This window comes from Myotis myotis, unplaced genomic scaffold, assembly GCF_014108235.1.
Source record: "Myotis myotis isolate mMyoMyo1 unplaced genomic scaffold, mMyoMyo1.p scaffold_m19_p_6, whole genome shotgun sequence".
NCBI classification, from domain to species: domain Eukaryota; kingdom Metazoa; phylum Chordata; class Mammalia; order Chiroptera; family Vespertilionidae; genus Myotis; species Myotis myotis.
Window position 1 is genome coordinate 35,287,821 of NW_023416368.1, and position 23,294 is coordinate 35,311,114.

Below are 23,294 nucleotides of genomic sequence, written 5' to 3' on the forward strand. Positions count from 1 at the left end.
ACTTTTTAAAAAGTTCCTAGGTGATTCTAATTTTTAATCCACTGGATTCTAGAACCAAAGAGTTAACTGATTAAGATATTTAGATGAATTCATTTTACATGAAATTGTTAGACAAGATAGATATTTTAATTAACATGTCATAATCTTAGAATTAACAACAGAAAAAAAATACTTCAAACTACAAGATTCTAAATGTCTTACACCTTAAAATTATTTTGTCTTACAGCTTTTGTGAGTTCCTGGTCCAGTTCATGAATCCTGTCAGAAGATCCTTCCAATTGTTGTAATTCGTACTTCACATTTTTCAGCTCATTCTGCTTCTTACTTAGAATTTCTGATTTCAACTCAATTATTCTTCCCAGTCCAATTTTCTTATCCCTTATCTCATCTATCTGTTTTTGTTTCAGAGTTTCTTTTTCTGCAAAGTCATTCTAAATACATATAAAAAAAAGTATTAACAATTTTTTCACTCCATAATTCATTAAGTGACAGTTTCCTCATTATCAAAGTAACACATGCACACTAAGGAAAATATTAAAAAGTTAAAAAATATGGAATGGCTAGCACCCACAGATAATCATTTTTAACTCTGAGCAAACCTTTTCCTTTACTTTTTCTGGTAAAAGAAAAAAAAAATATTACTTAAAATCAAATAAAAAATATAGGTCTGCATTTCTTCATATTTTTAGCCTTATCCACATTTAAAAATTTGCTTCCATGAAAGTTTCTTCTACCTTGTATCAGATTCTATCCTAAAACTAACCCCAAAATATAAGAAAATAAGGTCTATCCAAAAATTAAAACAACATAACTAAAGATTTGGACACAAACAAAAGAAAATAATATTTACCATCAGTTGGCTGGCAGTTTCTTCTTCCTTTTCTTGTCTCTCTCTTACAAGTTTGTGAAAATTTTTAATCTGTCTTTCACTGAATGGTCCATGCTCAAAGCCATCCAATTCTAACTGTGACGCCAAAGACTGAATTAATGAATCTCTAGCTCGGATATTTTCTTGATGGCGATCTGCTTGTTGCTGTAGACGACCTTTATTATTATTATTTTTAATATGTTTTTATTAATTTCAGAGAGAAAGGGAGGAGAGATAGAATCGTCAATGATGAGAGAGAATTATTGATCAGCTGCCTTCTGCACCCCCCCCCCCCCCCCCCCACTGGGGATTGAGCCCACAACCTGGGCATGTGCCCTGACCAGGAATCGAACCGTGACCTCCTGGTTCATAGGTCAACGCTCAACCATTGAGCCACACGGACTGAGCTGTAGATATAATTCTATTTTTAGCTGATTTTTTAAAAATTGAGATAATCATACATTAACATGTAGTTGTAAAAAAAATACAGCAAGATCTCTTATATTCTGTGCCCTGTTTGCCCAAATAGTAACTATGATATTGTAATATAATTAGAAATACACATTTGGTCTTTGTCCCTGGTTCCTGGCACTGATCTCCTAAAACTCTTAGAATTTCGGATAGAATGTCTTTGTTTGGTTGTTGTTGTTAATCCTTAGGATATTTTTTCCAATGATTTTTAGAGAGTGGAAGGGGAGAGAAAGAGAGAAACATCGATGTAAGAGAGACACATCAGCTGGATGCCCCGACAAAGAAAGGCCTGGGGATCAAATCAGAGACCTTTCTGTGAATGGGCCAATGGTCTAACTATTGAGCAACACTAGCCAGGGCAAGAGAGGAGTGTCTTTTGTTATTCATTACTAGGGGCCCAGTGCACGAAGATTTGTGCATGGGGTGGGGGGGTGGGGGGGAAGGGTGGGTCCCTCAGCCCGATTTGCACCCTCTCCAATCTGGGAGACCTCAGAGGAGCCGTCTCCAATCTGGGAGTTTCTGTCTGTCTTTGCAATCATATGAGCGAACTGTCTGAGACCCCAACCCAGTTTGATTTGCTGCTCACAGAATTATAGAGGCTTTTTTTTTCTTTGCTTCATTGGTGGAGATTTCCTGGAAGTTTTAGGATATCTTCCCTTTAATTTTTCCTAGACACTCTGATTTTACTTATGTCTCTCACCTTTGCTTTCCCTCCATCCCCCACCGCAACAGTAACTTGCTCCAGGCTCACTTTGCTCCAGTGCAGTGGTTCTCAACCTTGGCTGCACATTAGAATCACCTGGGAATCTTTTCAAAATCCTGATTTCTGGGCCTCATCCTCCGGAAATTCTGTTTCTTTGTTATGGGGTGGGGCTACAACATTAGTAACAAAGAAACAGAATTTCCGGAGGATGAGGCCCAGAAATCAGGATTTTGAAAAGATTCCCAGGTGATTCTAATGTGCAGCCAAGGTTGAGAACCACTGCTCTAGTGTCTAGGTCCTAGACCTAGACCAGGGGTGGGCAAACTTTTTTACTCGAGGGCCACAATGGGTTCTTAAACTGGACCGGAGGGCCGGAACAAAAGCATGGATGGAGTGTTTGTGTGAACTAATATAAATTCAAAGTAAACATCATTACATAAAAGGGTATGGTCTTTTTTTTTTAGTTTTATTCATTTCAAACGGGCCGAATCCGGCCCGCGGGCCGTAGTTTGCCCACGGCTGACCTAGACTCTAGGAGATCCGTCTGCCACCTGAACTACGATTCCCAGCATTCCTGGTGCTCCCTGGGCTCTGGGCTTCCGCTTCTGGTCCTGGGGCTGCCACCAGAACTACTATTCCCAGAATTCCTGGTGCTCCCCACACTCTTGGTTTTCCCTTCCTGCTCTGTCTCTGTCCCATGGCCTCCCACTCTGCCAAGTTCCCCAAGCTGCTCCACTCTCCCTCTCTGCTCTCAGCGACCAAGGGAGCCATGCCTCCCCCCGCACCCCCCCCAAGCCTCTGACTCTCCTGTTCTGCTCTCTGCCAGGCGGCTTGCGGGGAGCGACCAAGGGAGACACATCCCCCCAAGCCTCCAGCTCTCTCACTCTGCTCTCTGTCTGTGTATGCAAATTAACCCTCCATCTTTGTCCGGTTAATTCGCATGCTCACTCCTGATTGGCTGGTGGGCAACACAGAGGTACGGTCAACTTACACGTTTCTCTTTTATTATTATTCATTATAGGTTTCTTTCTACCACACCTGAGTTTATTCTAATGAAGTGACGCCTGTAGGATGAGACCTGGTTATCAGAGGAGCCTCTATGTGATTAGAGAATAGGAATTTTCAGTACTCTCCTACCCCACTCTGGGGAGAAGTTGAAGATTCAGTTCAATCGTCAATGGTCAATAATTTAATCAATAATGATTACATAATGGAACTCCCATAAAACCCCTAAACAAGGAGCTTCAGAGCTTCCAGGTTGGTGAACACATGGAGGTGCTTAGAAAGTGCCACGCCCTTTCCCCATACCTTACTCTATACATCTCTTCCATTTGGTTGTTTCTGAGCTGTATTCTTTATAATAAACTAGAAATTGTGTTTCCCTGAGTTCTATGAGCTATTATAGAAAATTATTGAATCTGAGGAAGGGGTATAGAAATGCCTGATGTATAGCCAGTGGTCAGAAGAACAGGTGACAGACAACCTGGACTTGGCAACGGCCATTGGAAATGGAAGGCAGTCTCACAGGACTGAGCCCTCAATCTGTGGGGTCTGTGCTAATTCCAGACAGTTAGTGTCAGAACTAAATTAAATTACAGGACACCCAGTTGCCAAGAATTGGAAAATTGCTTGGTGTGGAAAAATGCACTCACCTGGTGTTAGAATTTTTTAAGCAGAAAACTGTGTAACATTTTAGTAACATTTTGCAAAACTATAAAGTAAATCCTCACTTAAAGTCATGGATAGATTCTGCAACTTTAAATGAAATGACATATAATGAAACCAAATTTACCATAGACTACTTGATATAGACAAGAGTTAAGTTCCTATGCCTCTCAAAAACATTGTAATAAAAGTTATTCGAAGGACCTATTGTAGTGTCATTATCAACCAGGATACAGACACTGATACAATCCTACAAACTTATTCAGATTTCCCAGTTTTACTTGTATTCATTTGTATGTGTGTTTATTAAATTCTATATAATTGTATCACCTGTACTGGCTCATATATCTACCACAACAGTCAAGATACCGAACAGTTCCAATACCACAAGAATCCCTCTTGTTGCTTTTATAACTATACCCACAGTAACCTTTTTCCTGCCCCTCCTCCTACTTAGTAAGCCTAGCAACCACTAATCAGTCCTCCACTTCTAAAATTCTGGCATTTCAAAAATGTTACATAAATGGCAATACACTGTATATATTTTGAGATTGACTTATTTTTACTCAGCATAATTCCCTGGAGATTCATCATTCATGCTGAAAATGCATAATATTACAATAAGAAAGACCAAGTAAATACTTTACCCTACCCTGTTCAACAAGTAGCTCTGATTTTTCTTGATTGAGAAGCCTAGATTCTTTATTTAATTTTTCCAGTTCACGCTGACAGTCTACCAATTTCCTTTCTTTCTCCCTTATTGTTCTCTGGTGATTGAGATATAAATCATTTAGTTGCTCATCAGTCCCTTGAAAAACCTATGCAAAACCAAAATAAAGAGCTTTAATAAGTATAAGAAGATATCACTCTGAGGTACAAAGTATGAAAAAAGTATTCAATATCCTTCCTCTTAACATATACTTGGAAGGCAAACATCATAAGGATTTTCTTCCAAAATGAGTGGCAAAATGGATTAAAATGAGGTTCACTATAAGAAGCCCAGAATTTTGAAGAACAAAATTCTATCACCACAAACCTTTTCCATTTTCTGTTCCAGTTCACTATTATCTTTCTCCATTTGCTTCTTTCGGCTTTCCAAGGCTTTAATTTCATTGTCAAGTTTCATTATTTTAGAGAGATTGTGTTCAATTTCTTTGAGACGATTCTGGAAATAAACAAACACTCTACAATAAATAAAATTCTCTATAGTTTACAACACAGATGGATAAAGAGAAATACATAAGATGTGCCAGGGTCAGGCACTTGGTAAAAGTGATCTCATTTAATGTGAACGATGCTGCAAAGGGGTATACAAAAACTAAGGATCGGAGACATTAAGTAACTTGCCCAACTCCTCATAGCTAGTAAAGAAAAGCAGTAAACTCCAAATCTAACTCCAAAGCCATGTCTCATCTTCAACACCCCCAAGTCATTCATTAATTGAGTACTTAGAGCCACATTATGCAAAGTACCACATTTTAAGAATTTAATCCTCAAAAGGTTAGCTATTTAATGTATTTTAAAAAGTTAGGAAAAACAAGTGGGCTAGAGACTCAGGGTGAGTCACCAGTGCATTCCGAGCCTGGAGGCAAATTTACATGGAAGATTATACTTTAATTCAAAGTTGGCTCAAGCACAGAGGACTCTGACCACGTGAAATGTGATAAATAACCTCAGTGGTCTGCTCCCTGGGAGAGCTGGCTGCCTCATCACCTAGGAATATGTGTGACCTGGTTCAGAGCATTCTCCTGGGTGATGCTCTTCCACTGCCATTACATTTCCAAGGCTGACCGAGTCCTCTTACAAGACATTTGTAGAACCTGATTTTTAAACTAACGCATTACTACAGTGCTTATTTATTGTAACCTTTCAAAGCTGCACCAAAATGCATCCTCAACTTTAATGTCATTTAATAAAATTGTATCAAACCATCTCGTGATTTGTAAATTAATCAGTAGCATGTAATCACTATAAAAATAGGAATTTTGTTCACTAATGTATCACTAGCACATATAACAGGTGTTCAGTATGTTAGCTGAAAAAAGATTTTTAAAATTTTTAAAGATTTTTAAAGATTTTATATTTACAGTTACAGCTATCATGACTGAATGCCTACCAACTTGCAGACATTGTACTAGCTGCTCCTCTACATTCTCTTTAATCCTATGAGACTATGTACTAGGTAGGAGACTTGGAGGACTTAACTTGTATAAAGCTACATATATACTTAACAATAAGAGATGAGACTGGGATGCAGAGTTGTATAATGGTTATGACCTAGGCTTTGTGTGCTGGAACAATTAAACATCTGTATGCAAAAAAGCAAACCTCAACCTTACCTCACACATATTTTAAAATTAACCCGAAATAGGGCATATACTTAAGTGTAAGAACTCAAACTATAAAATGTCAGGAAGAAAATACAGAAAAAAAAATCTTTGTGTCAGGAAAAGATTTCCTAGATAAAAAACAAAAACTATAAAAGAAAAATTGATAAACTGAACTTCATAAAAACTAAACTCTTGCTCTTTGAAAAGCAGTTAACAAAATATTTGCAAAATATGTATTTGATAAGGACTTGTATCGAAACTATCTGAAGCACTTTTAATATTCAGCTTGTAAGACAAAAAAATTTGAAAATAGCCTTGACCAGTGTTGCTAAGTAGTTAGAGCATCGTCTCTCTCACATCAATGATTCTCTCTTTCTCTGTCTCTCTTCCCTCCTCTCTCCCTTCCTTCCACTCTTTTTGAAAATCAATGGGAGAAAAATGTCCTTGGGTGAGGATTAAAACATTTTTTGAAAATAGCCAGAAGAATCAAAGACACTTTACCAAAAACGATATTCAGATGGCGAATAAACACATACAAAGGATGCTCAATATCCAAAGACATTAGAAAAATTAAAGGCACAATGAAAAAAAAATACTCAAGAGATACAACCTATCTAATGTAATGGCTGAAATAAAAAAAGACTAACAATGTAAGAGCTGATAAGGATGCAGAGCAACTTCAATCGTAAACATTCTTGGTAGGACTATGAAATGGTACAGCCACTCTGAAAAGTGGCAGCTCACAGTGTTAAACATATACTTACCATACATCCTATCAACTCCCCTCCTGGAGAGTTACCCTAGAAAGAAACAAACTACAAACAAAGACCCATACACAAGTTTATAGCAGTTTGATTTGTAATAGCTAAAAGCTGGAAACAACCTAACGTCCCTCAATCAGGGAACAGATGGACATACTGTAATAGAGCCATACAGTAAAATAACCTCAGCAATGAAAAGGAGTAACTACCTAAATGTGCAAGAGACTAATTAAAAGCAACATGCTAAGAAGTCAGATGCAAAAAGCTACATAAGCTAGGATTCCATTTATGTGACAATTCTGGAAAAGACAAAACGAATCAGTGGTTACCAAGGGCTGGGGATGGAGGGAGAAGGCTGACTACAGAGACTTATAAGAACTTTTTGAGGATGGAAATGTTCTGTATCTTGATTGGAGTGGTAGCAATGCTACTATATGCATTTGCCCAAACTCATTGAACTATATACTTTTAAAAGGGTTGATTTTACTATATGTAAATTATACATCAATAAATCTGACGTTTAATAGTACAGGCATAGGAATCAGAGAGGCCTGGACTCAAATCTGGGCTTTATCCCTTACTTCCAACATGAAAACCTGTGTCTCAGTTTTCTTTCCTAAAAACCTCACAGGATTAATGTGGAGCTTACAAAATACATTTTAAAGCACTTTGATCAGTGACTGACATACAGCTGGCCCTTAATGAATACCTTTTGAACAGTCTAACCAAGAGAAATGGATTGAATCTTCAAAACACTGATTATAGGCATACCTCATTTTATTGTGTTTCATTTTATTGCACTTCACAAAGTTGCATTGTTTACAAATTGGAGGAGAGCCTATCCACCAGGAAAAATATTACAACTCATTTTATTGCAGTAGTCTGGAACCAAACCCGCAATGGTACTCTACTTCTCAAAAACTTCTTAGCTTCCCTCAGTGTTTTCACTGCCTCTTGGTGGCATTAACATTATCTGGGCTTGAATTGTTTGTGACATCCCTAGCTACTTCCTTTTTTTATATCTAGCCCATCACCAGATGCTGTGGATTCTTTTTTTGACACTTGTGTTTTGGCTCTACCCCCAGAGCACACAATCTAATAAAAGGAGCTAAGACAAATTTGTAAGCAACAAAAAATATAGCAGAGTGCTTAAAGCTTAGGCATTAGTGTGAAATGAGACAAATGAATAGGGTAATTGGGCTATTACTATGTAACTAGTAGCCCTGTGCACGAATCCGTGTGCCAGTAGCTCACTGCTGCCCTCCAGTAGCTCTCTGCCTGCTGCCCCACCCTCTGGTAGCTCCTCGTCCCCCCTCCCCACCTCATAGCTTGCTGCCCTACCCCCTCCTGTAGCTCTCCACCACCCGCTTGTAGCTCGCTGCCCCACCCTCCTGCTGATCCATGATCCGGTCGTTACGCCGATATGCTTCATGACCATTTGCATATTATATCTTTATTATATAGGCTTAGTGGTCTGATGCACAAAATTCATGCACGGGGGAGGGAGGTCCCTTAGCCTTGCCTGCACCCTCTCCAATCCGGACCCCTCGGGGAATGTCGGACTGCCGGCAGTTGGACATCCTTCTCGAAATCTGGGACCACTAGTAACCACTCGCATGCCTGCCTGCCTGATCACCCCTAACCGCCTCTGCCTGCCTGCCTGATCTTTTCTCTAACTGCTTGCTCCCCCATACCCCTAACTGCCCTCCCCTACCAGCCTGATTACCGCTAACCACCTCTGCCTCGGCCCCCGCCACCATGGCTTTGTCCGGAAGGATGTCAGATGTCCAGTGGATCCAGTCTAATTAGCATATTACCCTTGTATCAGTATAGATGACTATGAACTTGTGTGTGTGGAAAAATAAATAAGTGTTTTTGAACTTGAAAACAAATTTCTCAAGCAGTTTCCACTAATAGAAAGAAAGAAAAACAGGCCTAAATGAGCCAGTGTGGTGGGATGGAAATAAAGTAGTTTATGAAAGAGTTCTTAAAGACTGGGGGAATCTGTAAAAATGGTTAAGAATGAATTATAGTGCAGTAGTGAAATGAAACTATCCCTGGATGGCTGCTGGGAAGGTGACTTGATCCAAACTTTATGCTGAGTTCTATGAAGGAAAGAATTCTCAAATATTAGAGCTAAAAAAGGACTTTGGAAATAACCCACTTAATAAATACTACTGACCCACCTGCTATGTGCCAGGCACTGGACTAGGCTCTGAAGAGAATAAGATTAAAACCTTGGAGAACTAGTCAAATTAAACAAAGAAATTTACAAACACCTCAATGTTTGCTACAATCTTGGAATCTAGGCACCACTCAAATAAATATCAGATATTATCCCAGCCTATCTTGACATATTTCCTATTCATATGCTCTACTTCAGCTATATGAATTTCCTTGATAGTGTTCAAAGACAGTTTGCATTTTACTGTCCCTATGTCTCTAATTACCTACCCATTTTTGGTTTAAAACATACCCCAAATTTAGTCTCATAAAGTCCTTTCTGGCCACCTCAGAGCTTACAGCTCTAGTCTAGTAAGATACATCATACTTGTCATTCTTTTGTCTACTGAACTAAATTCTAAACCCATTAACTCTTCATAATCTGACTGTAATAATCTCTTACTCCTTTTACCCTGATTTACTTAACCCAGGCTCTTCTCACACAATCCTATTTTGATAAGCTTGTATGTGTGAACATATACTTATATACATGTGAATATATGCACATATATGTTATATATATGCAAAAAAAGTTTTTGGTTGGATGTGTCTAGGAGGCCAAAAATAACAAGTGGGAAGAACATTTCTTACTTTAAATTAATATTCTTCTGTAATTTTTTTCATTGTGAGCATAGATTATTTTTAAAGAAAAAAAAATGCAGAATAAATACAAACATACATAAAATGCCTTCCAATCTGTTGATATAATTTTCCCATTCTTTAAGGCCCAGCTCAGCCATGCTTCCTCCCTGGACACCTTAAAACAGATTTATATTAAATCTTATTAATTAAAGATTTATATCACTTTTTAAACAGCGCTATTGGGATATAATTTGCATACCCTACAACTCATCCATTTAAAGTGTGCAATTCAATGTTTTTTAGTGTATTCAGAGTTGTGCAACCATCACCATACTCTATTCTTAGGACATTTTCAATTTCTAAACAGAAACCGTGTATTCATTAGCAGTCACTATTCATTCCTCTCTACCACCTACCCATGGCAATCACTAATTTATTTTCTATCTCTATCAATTTGCCAATTCTGACCATTTTAAATAAATGGAATCATACAATATGTGGTCTTTTGTGATTGGCTTCTTTCACTTAGCATGTATGAGAACTTCATTTCTTTTTATGGCTAAATAATAATCCAATATATGGATATGCCATATTTTATTGATCAGGTATTTATGACATCTGAGTTTTCATTGTTTACTATTATGCATAATACTGCTATAAACATTCCTATACAAGTTTTTATGTAGATTTATGTTTTAATTTCCTTTGAGGTTATATGAGAATTCATGTTCAACATTTTGAGGAACTTGCTGAACTATTTTCTAAAGTGGCTGCACCATTTTACATTCACACCAGCATGTATAAGAGCTCCAATTTCTCCACATCCTCACCAACACTTATTTTTTTAATTTATACTCATTTCAGTAAGTATGAAGTGGCATCTCATTGTGGTTTTAATTTGCATTTCCTGATGAATACTGTTCTATAGCAAAAGTTTTTTTATAAGTAAAAAGAGTACACCCTAAAATAATGATAAAAAGTACAATGTAGTAAATACATAAAACAGTAACATAGTAATATATTACCATTATCAAGTATTACGTACTGTACATATTTCAAGAAATATATGTATCATTCAAACTCATAACAAAATAAAGTACATGCAGCGATTCTCAACCTGTGGTTCGCGACCCCTTTGGTGGTCGAACGACCCTTTCACAGGGGTCGCCTAAGACCATCCTGCATATCAGATATTTACATTACGATTCATAACAGTAGCAACATTACAGTTATGAAGTAGCAACGAAAATAATTTTATGGTTGGGTCACAACATGAGGAACTGTATTTAAAGGGACAGAAGGTTGAGAACCACTGAGTCATAAAGGGTGAGTGCTACCATGGTAAAGGTGACTTTCTCCTTAGCATATAAGAAATCAAATTACCTTCAGTGGATCAAGTTCATTCTCATAGGATTTGACAATTTCTTTTGAAGATGTTAACTGGGTTTCCTTACTAGTAATCTGATCGCGGATCTCACAAGCTTTTTCCTTATTTTGCTTCAGATATTTTAGTTCTGTTTGACATTCTTTTACTTTCTGACCTTGTGTCTGGCGTACCTGCCTAAGTGTTTCCAAGGCCTTAATGTACCTATGAAGATATTAAATAACAATTTCTGGATAAGTAAATGATAGTATAGTCATACAATGAAATATTATGCAGTCATTAAAAGTTTTTAATAACTTGGAAAATGCTTATGACATATGGTAAGTGAAAAAGTTACATATACACTGTCAATCAGGTAGTTTACATGCACAGAAAGAAAACTGAAAGGAAATATGCCCACTAGTTGCTACTGAGAAGTAATAATTAATGACTTTCTTGCTTTTAAAATTTTATCTGTTTTAAGAAAGATATATCCAAATTGCAATCGTATCAATAACTTAATGGGCTACAAAGTCTAATTAAATGTTACAAACCTTGTTGCTGAAAAAATCTCATCAAATTTTTGCTTCAAAGCCTTTCCTTCACTTAAAGGCCAATTAGAATCTTCTTGATGACAGAAAATGACATTATTTAGCACAGACTTGGAAACCCCAAGAGAACTTATCATCTCTCGGTCAATTTCTGCACACTTAGAGCTGAGACTGACCTTTTCACCATGCCTATAGAAAATGAAAATAAAGAATTTATGTAAAATAACCTCCAGTTGTGCCTATTCTATTGCTTAAATCAATCCTTTATGTTATACTTGTAAAAAAAAAAAAAGTCCCTTCATTCATCCCTCTTACAATAGCTTCCTCATGTTAAAAAGTATTCTGAGCCAAAACCGGTTTGGCTCGGTGGATGGGGCGTCGGCCTGCGGACTGAAGGGTCGCCGGTTCGATTCCGGTCAAGGGCATGTACCTTGGTTGCAGGCACATCCCCAGTGGGAGATATGCAGGAGGCAGCTGATCGATGTTTCTCTCTCATCGATGTTTCTAGCTCTCTCTCGCTCTCCCTTCCTCTCTGTAGAAAATCAATAAAATATATTTTAAAAAAAATTGAAAAAAAAAAGTATTCTGAAATAATTCAGTTCACTGAGAAAAGAAGTACATAAAACTGTGTGGTTCAGAAAAAGATGTAAGAATTTATGTAATATGTTTTTACATATTTGGATTTTTAATTACAATCATTTAAAATACCTATAGACAATACATAGGGAAAAATAAACTACCTCCCATCCCTAGAACTTAAAAATAAGGAAAATAAGGGTCTTAAGAGAATAGAACAAAACATGATAATCCACAGCAGACAGGCAAAGGTGCCTTAAACAAAAACATGTAAAGACTGTGTAGTTTAGATAAGGGGTTGTTTAATAACAGACACATGGTAAAAGGAGAGTAAAGGCAAACAAACCTTAGTGGTACCCATCTAGCAAATCCAGGGAGGATTCTTATCAGTAGACCTCAAGTTCTAGGTTCACACTGCCAAAGCAATACAATAAAGAGAACTGCTTTGGGGTCTCTTAAGTGAGATCAGTATACCCAGAGCAAGGAGCATCCTTGTCCTTGGATTCCAAGAGATCTCTCAGTATCTTCCAGCAGAAAGACAAATCTACCATGTTCTTTCATATCTTCTGTCCAGTCAGTATCTGTTAACAACTAGATGAGGTAGGCAGAAGCAGTGTCGATCTTTCCTGTCATTTACATATTCCCTTATGTATGTTTAAAACATTACACTGAATGAAGTGAGAATGTTTTGTAGGGGGATTGAATGGGCACAGATAGAGCAGGAAGTTATCATATTAGACCAGGAAAAGATAATGGTAGCTTTAACTGGAATGGTCATCATAGAGATAGAAAGAAGAAGACTAAAAAGACATTCAGGTTAAATCCACACAAGTTGATAATGGACTGAATATGAAGGGCAAGGAAGATGTCAAAACAGACTTAGGTTCTCGGCTTGTGTCACCAGATAGGTAGTGGTGTCATTCACTGAGAGTAAGAGAACTGTAAGAGGTTTTTCAAGGGGAGTCAGGGGAAGGATCATGAACTTGGTATAGTTGAATCTGAGGCATCTTTGAAACAACTGGTAGAAAAATTAGAGAGGCAGTTAAGTACATCGGTCTAGAAACAGAGGTCTGGCCTGGAGACATAAATCTGTGAGTTACCTATGAATACACAGTAAATTGAGCAATAGGTATAAATGAGATTATCTAAGAAGAGAATATAGAGCAAAAATGAAAGGGGATCTAGGACTAAGTCTGTACAGCTCCAACTTTTATTGGCTGGGTAGAAGTTGGCTTTAAGGAAAAGGAAGAGGGAACAGTGTTTCGGCATGTCATGGAAATCTAAAAACATGTTCAAGTAAGAAGTGATTAACATCTACTTTTTACTGCGTTGTAGTACATAGAACAATGGCCTTCTAAAGAGATCTATATTACAGTCCCTGGAATTTGTGAATGTGTTAGTTTATGAGGCAAAGGGGAATTAAGAAGAGATGAAATTGAAGTTACCCTTTATCTGACTTTAAAATAGGTTATCCTGGATTGTATGGGTGGGCCAAGGTAAGGAGAGGGTCCTTAAGTTTGGGAGAGGGAGGCAGAAGAGGAAGTCAGAGTGATGCGATGTGAAAACTCTGTCCACTGTTGCTAGCTTTGAATTTGGAGGAAGAGTGCCAGGAACCAAAGAATGTGGGTGGCCTCTAAAAGGTGGAGAGTGCCCAGCCGGCATGGCTCGCTGGTTGAGCGCTGACCTATGAACCAGGAGGTGATGGTTTGATTCCTGGTCAGAGCACATGCCCAGGATGCTGGCTCAATCCCTAGTAAGAGGCATGCAGGAGGCAGCCAAATCAATGGTTCTCTCTCATCACTGATGTTTCTATCTCTCTTTCCCTCTCCTTTCCTCTCTGAAATCAATAAAAATACATTTAAAATAAATAAATAAAATAAAAGGTGGAAAGAGCAAGGAAACAGACTGTTCCTAGAGCCTCCAAAAAGAAACAGCCTTGCCAACACCTTGGTTTTAGATTAGTGAGACCCAATTCAAACTTCTAAATCACAGAACTGCAAGATAATAAATTGTGTTGTTTTGCCTGGCCAGCATGGCTCAGTAGTTGAGTGCTGACCTATGAACCAGGAGGTCATGGTTCAATTCCCAGTTAGGGCACATGTCCGGGTTGTGGGCTCCATCTCCAGTATGGGGCATGCAGGAGGCAGCAGATCAATGGTTCTTTCTCATCAGTGATATTTCTCTCTCTCTCCCTCTCCCTTCCTCTCTGAAATCAATAAAAATATACTTAAAAATAAATAAATTGTGTTGTTTTAAGCCACTAAGTTTGTGGTTTGTTACAGCAGTCATAGAAAACTAATACATGAGCTCTTAATACATATTAAGCATTTTATATGCACTAGCACAATCCTTACATCTGTTTTAATATGTACAGTGATACTGAACCCCAATTTTACAAATGAAAAAAAACAAGCTCACTAACTGTGAGGTCTATTTTATATAACCATAACATTATCTTAATTAGTACAGAGGTTATTAGTGACCTTAGTTGTAGCTGTTTCAGTAGAGGAAGGGGCTAGAGAAGGAGTGAGGAGAAAGTAAAGAAATGGAAACAGTAAGTATCAACAATTCATTTGAGAAGATTGGCTGTAAAGGGGAAGATGGAAACAGTAACTGGAGTGGACTGAAATCAAAGGTATGTGCTTAAAAGCCACTAAAAAGAACCTGCTTAAGAAGCTAGTGGCTAGTATAGTACCTCTAACACATAATAGATGCTACACGTTACTGGTTAAATAAAAGGATTATTTCACTAGTTTAACAAATAAGAAATAAATGAAAAAGGAAGGGGGTAAGGTCACAGTTAAGTAATTTGCTCAACAAAGATAAAGCCTTAAACCCAGGGTGGCCTAATTCCAAAATCCATACTCACTGCAAGATGACACTTGCTCAGTTGAAATGGACAAATTATTACTCTCTCCTACTTGTCTACTTCTCATCTCACCCATCCCTACACGATACTACCAGTTTTTCATTCAATCTATATTTGAGTGACTATGGATCTTCAATTCAGCAACTGTTCATAAATTACTCAAAAGAACGGAACATTATCATTCTGTTTAACTGATAAATTGTAACCAAGTAAAAAATTAAATGATGACAGTGGGTGAACCTGTGCATATGTAGAGGCAGGGATTATACAGGCTACTTTCTGCTCAAGTTTTCTGAGAACCTATAATTGCCCTAAAAAATAGTCTGTTAAAAAATTAATATGCTCCCCTAAAATAAACTCAAAGTAGTAGGAAAAACCATAAAAAAACTAAAAGACAGAAAATGAACGGATAATCAAATATAAAATAAAAACCTACTTTGTTCTAGTAATGACTCCTTCCAGGGTCTTAAATTCTGTCTTTTTGCTTTTCTGAGTACACACCATAGATCTCTGCACAGCTACGAGTTCTCCATTCACATCACGAAACTGCAGACGAATCTGGGCTCTAACATCTGTTTCTTGAGCAATCTTTCAAGATAAAATAGAAAAAAAATGCTACTTTAATAAGCATTAGAATGCTAGTTCTGAAGGAAAATAAAAGCAATTTTACTGAAAATGAGTGAACAAAAGAATTTAATTTTACTGTTTGATTTATTAAAATTATATATTCCCCTATATTATTCAGCATCATTAAGAAATTAGGTGTCCTAACTGGTTTGGCTCAGTGGATAGAGTGTCTGTCTGAAGACAGAGTGGTCCCAGGTTCGATTCCGGCCAAGGGCACATGCCCGGGTTGCGGCCTTGATCCCCGGTAGAGGGCATGCAGGAGGCAGCTGATCAATGATTCTCTCTCACCATTGAAGTTTCTATTTCTCTCTCCTTCTCCCTTTCTCTCTGAAATCAATAAAAAATATATATTTTTAAAAACTCAGGCGTGTGATTTTTCAAATAAATTTTAGTTTTTAAGCACCAAAAACATTTTTTAAAAGTTTTTAAAAAATTACAAGGTTACAGAAAAGTAGAAATATAGTATACATAATCTGCCCCCAAACCACTTGAGAGTAAGTTGCTCATCTGCTATCCCATTACCAATATTTCCTAGGAAACATTTCAATCATAAAAATCAGGAAATTGATATTGATATATTATACCATATAGTCATCACATTCCATTCAAGTTTTGCCAATTGTTCCAATATGACTTTTATAACAAAAAAGCTATTTCAAAATCACACATTGTTAATTCACACGGTTCAGAACTGCACATCATGTCTCTGGTTTCTTTCAGTTTGGAACAGTTCCTCAGCTTTTCCTTGATTTGCATACCTGATAATTTTGAAAATTTACAGAATGTCTCCCCATATTTGTCTTTGTCTAATATTTCTTTATGACTATAACCAGATTATTCATCTTTGGCAGGAATATTAAAGAAATGATGATATGTTCCTTTCATTGAATCTTATCAGATGAAACTTGATTTCAATTTATCTCATTACTGGGGATGTTAACACCAGTTTCTGATAAAAGCAGTCCCTGTCAGGCTTCTCCACCATAAACTTATTTTCTTCTACTTTGCTTTTAGTAAGTACTGGAGGAGAAATATATTAAGATCATACAAATATATTTATCAAGCTTTCCTCCATGAGGTTTAGCATCTAGTAATGAATGTTTTTTACTTGAATGATTACTAAATAGCTATCCAATAGTAATTTTCTAGTTCCATTATTTCTCCTACATTTATTAGTTAAGATTCTATGAACTTCCAGCAAAGATGGTAGAAGAGCTAAACGCTATGCCCACCTACTTCCATGAACACATTAAAATTACAACTAAGTTATAGAACAACCATCATTGAAAACCAGATGAAGATCAGCTGAACAGAAGTCCTATAACTAAGGACATAAAGAAGCCATGTCAAGACTGGTAAAAGGAGCAGAGACACAGAACCAGCAGGTTTCACATCCAAAGTGTAGTGATTAAGAATCAGGAGGTACTGGGGGGAGTTCTCTCTTCCCGCAACCAGCGCAGAGAGAGAGAGAGAGAGAGAGAGAGAGAGAGAGAGAGAGAGAACGAACACGCGGGGGTTGATGAATCTTGATTAGAACACGACAAGGTTTAAGGAAAAATGAATAAAACAAGACTGAGATAGAAATAGAGGGAAAGCTGGGACCGGGTGTGGCATCTGCCCTCTGATGGAGGGGCAGACAGACGCGCAGCATTGGAAGTAAATTTAATATATATTCGAGGTAACAGGAAGTTACATCACATCTGGGTGGGTCTTGAGTTAATAGGATCCATCCTTTCCCTTAGCACCTGGGCGGGAAAGTCAGACTGAGTGGCATCCTAGCCTCTTGACTAGGATTGCCCCCAGGGCATGGCTCTGCCTGAGCTCTGGGTCCAGCCAACAATATTTAAAAAACATCCGAAGGTGCTAGCCAGCAGGCCTCCACAAGGAGGAATCAACCGAAGGACTTGTATGCATACATATAAGCACAACCCACAGATGCAAGACACTGGGGGGCGGTGTGAGGGCAAGTGCTGAGGGTAGAGGAGGAATGGGGGTAGGGGAGGCCGGGCGGAGGTCAATGGGGAAAAAAAGGAGACGTGTACTACTATTTGTAATACCTTAAATAATAATAATTTTAAAAAAGGATAAGGAGGAAGAGCTGGGCTGCAGAGGTCCCCCCTGAGGAGCAATGGGTCCCAACCAGGCGCACCAGTGCCAGGAAAAGAAGTCCCCCAGAATACCGGTTGTGAAAACCAGCAGGGATTGAGTACAGTGATCCAGAGGACTGCTAAAAATCAAGTTGTCTTCTTAAAGGTCCTGTGCATGAACTTGTTCACTGACAAATTCACTTGTTCTGGGGTCCAGAGAAGGGACAGCAGCTTGAAAAGTGCCAGGGACATCCAGGGAGGAATTAGTTTCACAGCAAGGGCTGAAGGAGCAGGGGTCCAGGCAGCTCTCCCTGAGGAAGTGCTGATAGGCATCACTATTCCTTTGTTGAACACTCCTCTCACTCAGCCAGTGGGCACAAGTGGGCATTAGCTTTCCCTGGTGATTCCCTAAAACCCCACCCCACTCAAGTCCAGCCCTGCAGTGGCTGCTCCACACAGGGGGCCTGCCGAGGGCTTGTGGACCTTCCTAAAATCTCTCAAAGGCCCACAAACCCCAAACAAGCAGCAGCTGAGTTCAGGATGCCCTGCAAGCAGCCCTAAGCCCAGCATAAGCAGTGACTGGTCTTCACTTGCATTGTAATTCCCATCAGGTGGCCACAAGCCTGGAATAAGTGGCGGCCACTTTTAGTTTAAAATGTAGCTTCAACTAAGCAGCTATAGCCAGGCACAAGTTAGCACTGGCTTCAGCTTACATCAAGGTACCCATTAAAGGGTCCCAAGCCCAGCGCAAGTAGCAGCTGGCTTCAGTTTGCACCATGCCATCATGCAAATGCCTCCAAGCCCTGCACAAAAAGCAATCAACTGCAGATCACTTTGTAGATCCTACCGGGTGACCTCAAGCCCAGCACAAGTGGCAACTGACCTTGGCCTACACTGGAACCTCTCCCAAAAAGCTCCAGAACCAACATACTGGGTGGCCAGCTTTAAACTACACCAAAAGCACCACCCAACCAGCTCCACAAACAACATACCAAAAGGGCAAACTCAACAGGCACCAGAGCCCACTAAAGTGATTCCCTCTTCATAGGGTCAGCTCCCACACAACAGCTCACTCACTGTAGTCACAGCCAGTACTCAAAGCCAGTTAGTCTGAGGGTCAACCAAACCTATGACATGCCAACAGCAATCAAAGCTCAACTATAACAGAAGGTTACACAACTCATACAAGGGAAAACCCTAAAACTCCCGGCTGAGGTAATTAGAGAGACTGGGCTTCTGGGACCCACAGAACATGTACTATATAAGGCCACTGTGTGAAGACTGGGAGACATAGCAGATCTACCTAATACATAGAAATAAATGCAGGGAGGCAGCCAAAATGAGGAGATGAAGAAACATGTCCTAAATAAAAGAACAGGACAAAACTCCAGAAAACAACTACATGATATAGAGACAAGCAACCTACCAGATACAAAGTTGAAAACACTGTGTAATGGATGCTCAACGAACTTAGGGGAAGATTAGATGAACTCAGTGAGGTGGAAAACATAAAAAAAGAACCGGTTAGAAATAAAGATTACAATAGCTGAAATGAAAAATACACTGGAAAGAATCAACAACAAATTACATGAAGCAGATGATCAAATCAATGATGTGCAATGCAAGATAGCAAAAAATACCCAATAAGAGCAGCAAAAAGAAAAAAAAAAGAATTTTAAAAACTGAGGACAGTTTAAGTGACCTCTGGGACAACATCAAGCATACCAACATTTGCATCATAGGGGTACCAAAAGAAGAAGAGAGAGAACAAGAGATTGAAAACTACTGAAGAAATAATGACAGAAAACTTCCCTAACCTAGCAAAGGAAATAGACACATGAGTCCAGGAAGCACAGAGAGTCCCAAACAAGATGAACCCAAACAGGTCCACACCAAGACATCATAATTAAAATGAAAAAGGTTTAAAGATAAAGAATTTTAAAAGTAGCAAGAGAAAAGCAATTAGTTACATACAAAGAAGCTCCCATAAAACTATCAGCTAATTCTCAACACAAACTTTGCAGGCCAGAAGGGACTGACAAATATTCAAAGTGATGATAAGCAAGGAAATACAACCAAGATTACTCTTCCCAGCAAGGCTATCATTTAGAATCAAATGAGATAAAAGAGTTTCCCAGGCAAGAAAAACCTAAAAGAGTTCATCACCACTAAACCAGTATTACAAAAAATGTTAAAGGCAAAGTAGGAAGATAATGTGTAATTATAACAATCAATTAAGGGATACACTCACAGACACAAAAGTAAAAAATGACAAAAACATAAACGTAGAAGGGATGAGCAAAAATTGTAGTGATTTTGTAATATGTTTGAAGTTAAGCAAATATCAACTTAAAACAGACTGCTACAAATATAACTTAGTATATATGAAGCATATATTAACCACAAACCGAAAATCTGTAAGATATATACTAGAAATAAAGAGAAAGGAATCCAAACAGAACACTATAAAAAGTCATAAACATACAAGAGAAGATAGCAAGAAAATAAGAAAGGAACAGGGAACTAAAATACATTCAAAAAACAATAAAATGGCAATAACTACATATCTATCAATTACTTTAAATGTAAGTGGACTAAATGCTCCAATCAAAAGACATAGAATGGCTGAATGAATATAAACCAAGAACCATACATACGTATGCTGTCTAAAAGAGACCCACTTCAGCTTGATAAACACAGAATGTAAAGGGATGAAAAAAGATATTTTGTGCAAATGTAAACAAAAAGTAAACTGTGTTGCAATACTTGTAAGAGAAAAAATAGACTTTAAAACAAAGGCAGTAACCAGAGACAAAGAAGGACATTTCATAATGATAAAGGGATCAATCCAACAAGAGGATATAACTCTTGTAAACATTTATGCACCCAACATAGGAACAATTAAATATATAAAGCAAATATTGATGGACATAAAGGAAGAAATTACCAGTAATACAATAAGAGGAGGGGACTTTAACATCCCACTGACATCAATAGATAGATCATCCAAACAGAAAATCAATAAGGAAAGAGTGGCTTAAAATGACACATTAGAACAGACCGGCTTAATTAATATTTTTAGAACATTTCACCTGAAAGTAGGAGAATATACATTCTTTTCAAGTGTACATGGAATATTTTCCAAGATAGAACACGTTAGGCCACAAAACAAATCTTAATAAATTTAAGACTGAAATCATGCCAACCATGTTCTCCGATGACAATAGCATGAAATTAGAAATCATTTACAGGAAGAAAATTGAAAACACACAAACACATGGAGGCTAAATACAAGTTACTAAACAATGAATTGTTAACAATGACGTCAAAGAAGAAATCAAAAGACACCTGAGATAAATGAAAATGAAAACATAATGACCTCAAATCTATGGGACATAGCCAAAGCAGTTCTAAGAAGGAAGTTCACAGCAATCCAGATCTACCTCAAGAAATAAGAAAAATCACAAATATACAATCTAACCTTACACCTGCAGGAACTAGAAACACAAAGCCCAAGTGAGCAGGAAGAAGGAAACAAGATCAGAGCAGAAATAAACAAAATAGAGGCTAAAAAAAAATACAAAGATCAATGAAACCAAGAGCTGGTTCTTTGAAAAGATAAACAAAATTGATAAGCCTTTTGCCAGACACATCAAGAAAAAGAGAGCCCTGGCTGGTTTGGCTCAGTGGATAGAGTGTCAGTCTGCAGACTAAAGGGTCCCAGGTTCAATTCCAGCCAAGGGCACATACCCGGGTTGCAGGCTCGATCCTCACTAGGGGGCATGCAGGAGGCAACCTATCAATGATTCTCTCTCTCACCATCGAAGTTTCTATTTCTCCCTTCCTCTCTGAAATAAATAAATAAATATATATATAAATTCATGACTGATTAAAGAAAAGAAAGAAAAAGAGAGGGCCCAAACATAAAACAGAAAGAGAAGCTACTGAATGGGAGAAGATATTTTCCAATAATACATCCAAAAAAGGGTTAGTATCCAAAATATATAAGAAATTCATATAACTTAACAGCAATAAAAACCAAATAATGGGCAGTGGACATGAATAGATATAAATAAGGATGGGTTTATTTCTGGGCTCAGTTTTCTGTTCCATTGATCGATGTGTCTGTTTTTATGCTTTATATACTAGAGGCCCAGTGCACAAAATTCATGCACGGGGGAGGGGGAGTGTGTGTACCCTCAGCAATGCATCCTTTCCAATCTGGGATCCCTCTCATAATCCTGGACCACTGGCTCCTAATTGCTCACCTGCCTGGTCACCCCTAATTGCCCCCTCCCTGCCGGCCTGGTAACCCCCAACTGCCCCCACCCTGCCAGCCTGGTCACCCCCACAAATACCTTATGATTTCATTTATATGTGAAATAAAAAAAAACACAAAATAAACAAACAAAACAGAAACAAGCTCATAGATACAGAAAACTGATAGTCGCCAGATGGGAGGAGGACTGGAGGGATGAGTGAAAAATGGGAAGGAATTAAATACAAATTGCGTATTATTTTAGCAACTCATTATTATTCCCACTTGAGCTGAACAGAGAACATTTTTTAATGAATGTAAATGAATTGTTAGGATTTTGTTTTGCTTTTTCCTTAACAAACTCCACCTGCACCTCTTACTGGATGCCTTTTAAGAGCTTTAGCATGCCAAAGAAGTATCACTGACTATATCATGGGGATATAGTCAATAAACCCATGCTTATTTGTATCATGGGGATATAGTCAATGATATTGTAATAACTATGTATGGTGCCAGATGGGTACTAGACTTACTAGGGTAATCACTTTGTAAGTCGTATGTCTAATCTCTATGTTGTACACCTGAAACTAATATATTGTACGTCAACAGTAATTGAAAATAATTTTAAGATTCTACTTAAGGGCTTCATCCTCCCCCCATTTATTTTAGTTTAATTTTATATATAATGATGGACTCATTCATTCCTCACTTGGACTCCAATTCCTAACCACGCTGCCACAGCTATTTTTTTGTTGATGCCTTCCTCTCTCAGCCTTACCTACTAGCTTTTGGTTTGAATTACTTAAGAATAAAAGATGCCCTAGCTGGTTTGGATCAGTGGACAGAGCATCGGCCTACGGGCTGAAAGGTCCCAGGTTCGATTCCGGTCAAGGGCATGTACCTTGGTTGCGGGTACATCCCCAGTAGATGTGCAGGAGGCAGCTGATCAATGTTTCTCTCTCATCGATGTTTCTAACTCTCTATCCCTCTCCCTTCCTCTCTGTAAAAAATCAAATATATATATGAATAAAAGACAGTGCTGCGTTTTTATCTGGACAAATATTGAACTTATATGCTGTTTTTATACCTACTGGTGCTTATATTTTTCTTCTTTACTTAGTTAATGTGACAAATTGGTTTTCAAATGTCAAACAAAACTTGCATTCCTGAGATAAACCCTGCTTAGTCACGGAATATTATCTTGTTTTCTGTGGTTGTTTTTTTTTTTTAGAAAAGCAAGCATAAAGTTTATTGACCGCAGCAAAAATATACTTAGAAGAGTGAAACAAGGAAGGCCATAGAAACAACAGGAGAGCCTAGGCTGGGCTGCCTTAGCTCACTGGGAAGTCAGAGAACAGGG

General features: G+C 38.1%; 1 protein-coding gene across 7 annotated transcripts in view; it reads right to left on the reverse strand.

The window, feature by feature from the left end:
* The window catches only part of RAD50 (RAD50 double strand break repair protein), a 197,960-nt gene that overhangs the window by 39,580 nt on the left and 135,086 nt on the right, over nt 1-23,294 (reverse strand). For 5 of the 7 annotated variants that reach the window (XM_036313980.1, XM_036313979.1, XM_036313982.1 and 2 more), the window contains 8 exons: nt 15,399-15,550; nt 11,521-11,706; nt 10,987-11,191; nt 9,701-9,778; nt 4,744-4,872; nt 4,360-4,525; nt 851-1,044; nt 225-431 (listed from right to left, as the gene is read on the reverse strand). In XM_036313980.1, the coding sequence (XP_036169873.1) occupies nt 225-431; nt 851-1,044; nt 4,360-4,525; nt 4,744-4,872; nt 9,701-9,778; nt 10,987-11,191; nt 11,521-11,706; nt 15,399-15,550 (1,317 nt within the window). The remainder of the gene's footprint in view (nt 1-224; nt 432-850; nt 1,045-4,359; nt 4,526-4,743; nt 4,873-9,700; nt 9,779-10,986; nt 11,192-11,520; nt 11,707-15,398; nt 15,551-23,294) is intronic. The other 2 variants (XM_036313981.1, XM_036313986.1) reach the window with 1 other exon arrangement.